At 43.7% G+C, this 3,058-nt stretch overlaps 1 protein-coding gene across 3 annotated transcripts; it reads left to right on the plus strand.

The window, feature by feature from the left end:
- Window positions 1–623: 623 nt before the first annotated feature.
- Window positions 624–2,643, plus strand: TCEAL9 (transcription elongation factor A like 9). Of its 3 annotated transcripts, none has more exons than XM_003779694.5 (3): window positions 624–774; window positions 1,251–1,329; window positions 1,784–2,643. In XM_003779694.5, exon 3 carries the CDS (start codon window positions 1,858–1,860, stop codon window positions 2,170–2,172), a length of 315 nt encoding a protein of 104 aa, XP_003779742.1. In that variant the 5' UTR covers window positions 624–774; window positions 1,251–1,329; window positions 1,784–1,857; the 3' UTR covers window positions 2,173–2,643. The 3 variants fall into 3 exon arrangements, with proteins under 3 accessions (XP_003779742.1, XP_009233376.1, XP_002831976.1); XM_009235101.4 differs by having other exon boundaries at window positions 1,787–2,643; XM_002831930.6 differs by lacking the exon at window positions 1,251–1,329 and having other exon boundaries at window positions 629–774.
- The last annotated feature ends 415 nt before the right edge of the window (window positions 2,644–3,058 follow it).

Below are 3,058 nucleotides of genomic sequence, written 5' to 3' on the forward strand. Positions count from 1 at the left end.
CCTGTAGTCCCAGATACTTGGGAGTCTCAGGCGAGAGGATCACTCGTTTCGAGGAGTTTGAGGCTGCAGTGAGCTGTGATCGCCACTGCAACCCAGCCTGGGCAACAGAGTGAGACCCTGTCTCAAAAAAAAAAAAAAAAGAAAGAAAGAAAAAAGAGAGAGAGAGAGAGAGATTAAAGTTACCTTTTAAAAAAGGATATAGAAGTACGAAGAATAAAAAGTAAAAATTGCATTCAAAAATCTCACTCTTGTTCCAGGGTCTTTTTTTGTTGTTGTTTCACAACTGCTGCCAAGCCCACCCTGCTCTAAAACAGCTAAGAACCAGATTGCAGAGGAAATGGAGGCTAGGGGAGGGACGACTGATGGAGGAGTTATCCTGGGAGTGGAAGACTGGAAAAGACAATTCTCGAAAGAAGTAGAAAAGTTCAGTAGCTCCAGAAAAAGAGGTAGCCCCTCCCTAGTAGTCAGAGTCAAGCAAATAACGTTTTTCCCGCTGGGATAGGAAACAACAGAAAAGACTGACAGGGCCAAATGTATAAGTGGGGGGCGGGGAGGGAGCAGAGGGTGGGCCCACTTCTGCCGCGCTTTTGGTGGGAGTGGAAATTAGGGACCCGAGCTCACTGGTGACGTAGATCTCATGTGACCAGGAGTCGACGTGTGCAGAAGTCCTGGTAATCTGGTCCTTGTTCCCGTCTGGATACCAGCTTCCTTCAGCAGCGCAGGCGGTGGTCCCTGAGGCCAGTGGAAGGAGTCAAACTTGCGGGAATTTTGCAGGTTGGTGTCACTGTAGGTGTTGACTGGGGATTTCTAGTGTGGGGGGGTTTAAGGCAGAGACTTGTGGGAGTGCCAGTTAGGTCTGTCTCTCCACCCTCCACCTCCAGGTCTACAGGAACTGATGACCCTTGGGAAAGGGACTAGGGGTCCTAGGAGAAGAACAAGGAGACCTGTGATAGTTTAAAAATAATCATCCTCTGCTATCTAAGACTGCTTTCCGGACCCCCACCCTCCTCCCGAACCCCGCCTCAGTCTTAAAGATAGTTTGGAAATAATCTGCTTTCTCACTCTTTGTCTGATGGGAAAAACGAACTGACTTGCATGCACTGTGGAGAGGGGGTGAACTGGGGGAAACAAAAGGTGGGAAACTTTCCATATCCGAAACCCTAAAGGAGGAAAGCTACGTGTGTCAGTCTCTGGCGCTGGTCGGCCCACCAAGCGCTCGCCCCACCCCCACCGTCCCTTCCCGTTTCCAGTTTATCTGCAGGTCTGTTGTTTCTAGCAAGACCCAAAGCTAGAAAAGGAGGAGGAAGAAACTGACCCGATCAGTGCCAGGTAGGTGAGAGGAATATTATAAAGTCTCCTGGGGTGGAGACAAAGGTTGTAAGCGCCACCGTTCCTGCCGGCTCCCTTCCACCCCACCCCTTTCCCCTCTTCTTTTCTCTCCCCCTTCTCCTTTCCCCTCTTCCTCTGCCTGCCAGCCACCTTTCTCTTTTCTGGCCTGGTCCCTGTGTTAGGCCCTATGGGGGAAAAAGGATTGGGGAGGGCTGGGCGGCGGAAAGGAGGGCCTTGGAAAAGGTTAGAGGGAAGGACAAGAGAGAAATGAGGAGGTGGAAAGTGGAGGTAAGAGGAGTGGGGATAGTGAAGCTCTGATTGCTGACTGGGCTTCTTAGGTGGAAGATATTTTATAACAGCTCTGAATAAAAAAAAATTAAATGCTATGGCCTCTGTCCACAGCACTTGTCCACTCACCAAGTCTTTAACTTACTGTCTTCTTTTTGCTTTCTAGAAGTCATTGTATTCAAAGAGGAATAAGCAAGAAAGAAAAGAAGGAAGGAAGGAAGAGAGGTAGACAGATACAAGATGAAATCCTGTCAAAAAATTGAAGGAAAACCAGAAAATGAGAGTGAACCAAAGCATGAGGAAGACCCAAAGCCTGAGGAAAAGCCAGAGGAGGAGGAGAAGCTAGAGGAGGAGGCCAAAGCAAAAGGAACTTTTAGAGAAAGGCTGATTCAGTCTCTCCAGGAGTTTAAAGAAGATATACACAACAGGCATCTAAGCAATGAAGATATGTTTAGAGAAGTGGATGAAATAGATGAGATAAGGAGAGTCAGAAACAAACTTATAGTGATGCGTTGGAAGGTTAATCGAAACCATCCTTACCCCTATTTAATGTAGTTTACCTTGATTTTTATCTGATATTAACAATACCATATAGCTTGCTTTTTATTAGCATTTCCTGATATTCCTTTGCCCATATTTCTACTTATAACCTGTTGCTATTAATGGTTTTAGATGTATCTCTTGTTATCTGCTTCTCATTGTTTATTGTATTTTGAACCAATCTACAAGTCTCTGTCTTTTAATAAAAGAACTTTACACATTTGTAAAAAAGAGGTTCTTGGTAGGATATAAAATGGAAAAAGGCTAAGTAATATGTGAGTATCATATTTTTGAAAGGTAAAAAGTACATTTGTATATTACGTATATGGACATAACTTGTGAAGGATGAAAGAAAGTACAGCCTCTCGGTGGTGGGACTATGAATGATTTTTCTCCTTTTGCTTATTTGTATTTTCTATATTCCTAAAATTAACACACATTATTATTGCTAGAATAATAAAAGTTTTATAAAAAAAGAAGCAACAAGCAGCACTTATTAGTTTATTTCTAAAAGTATTGGGGCATTTAATATTTATTGACAGAATTTTAGAAGCAAATGTGAACTTCAAAGTAACTCCAGACCACTTAGCTAGAATAATAAATTTTACATATTTTCTCATCTTTAAAATAAAGAAAATAATCTCACAAGGATCTGGTGAGGGCCAAATAAAGTAATGACTGTGAGCTATGTTTGACAGAGTTTTGTTCCCATCCCAACTCCGTAAGAGATTAATTTCAGCGATTAGGAAGGGTGGAGAAAGTAGTTCTTATCTGTGATTAAGAACAAACGCAAGGCTGGGTGCGGTGGGTCACACCTCTAATCCCAACACTTTGGGAGGCCGAGGCAGGCAGATCACAAGGTCAGGAGATCAAGACCACCCTGGCTAACATGGTGAAAGCC

The sequence above is a fragment of the Pongo abelii genome, chromosome X, assembly GCF_028885655.2.
Source record: "Pongo abelii isolate AG06213 chromosome X, NHGRI_mPonAbe1-v2.0_pri, whole genome shotgun sequence".
In the NCBI taxonomy this organism is placed as follows: Eukaryota; Metazoa; Chordata; class Mammalia; order Primates; family Hominidae; genus Pongo; species Pongo abelii.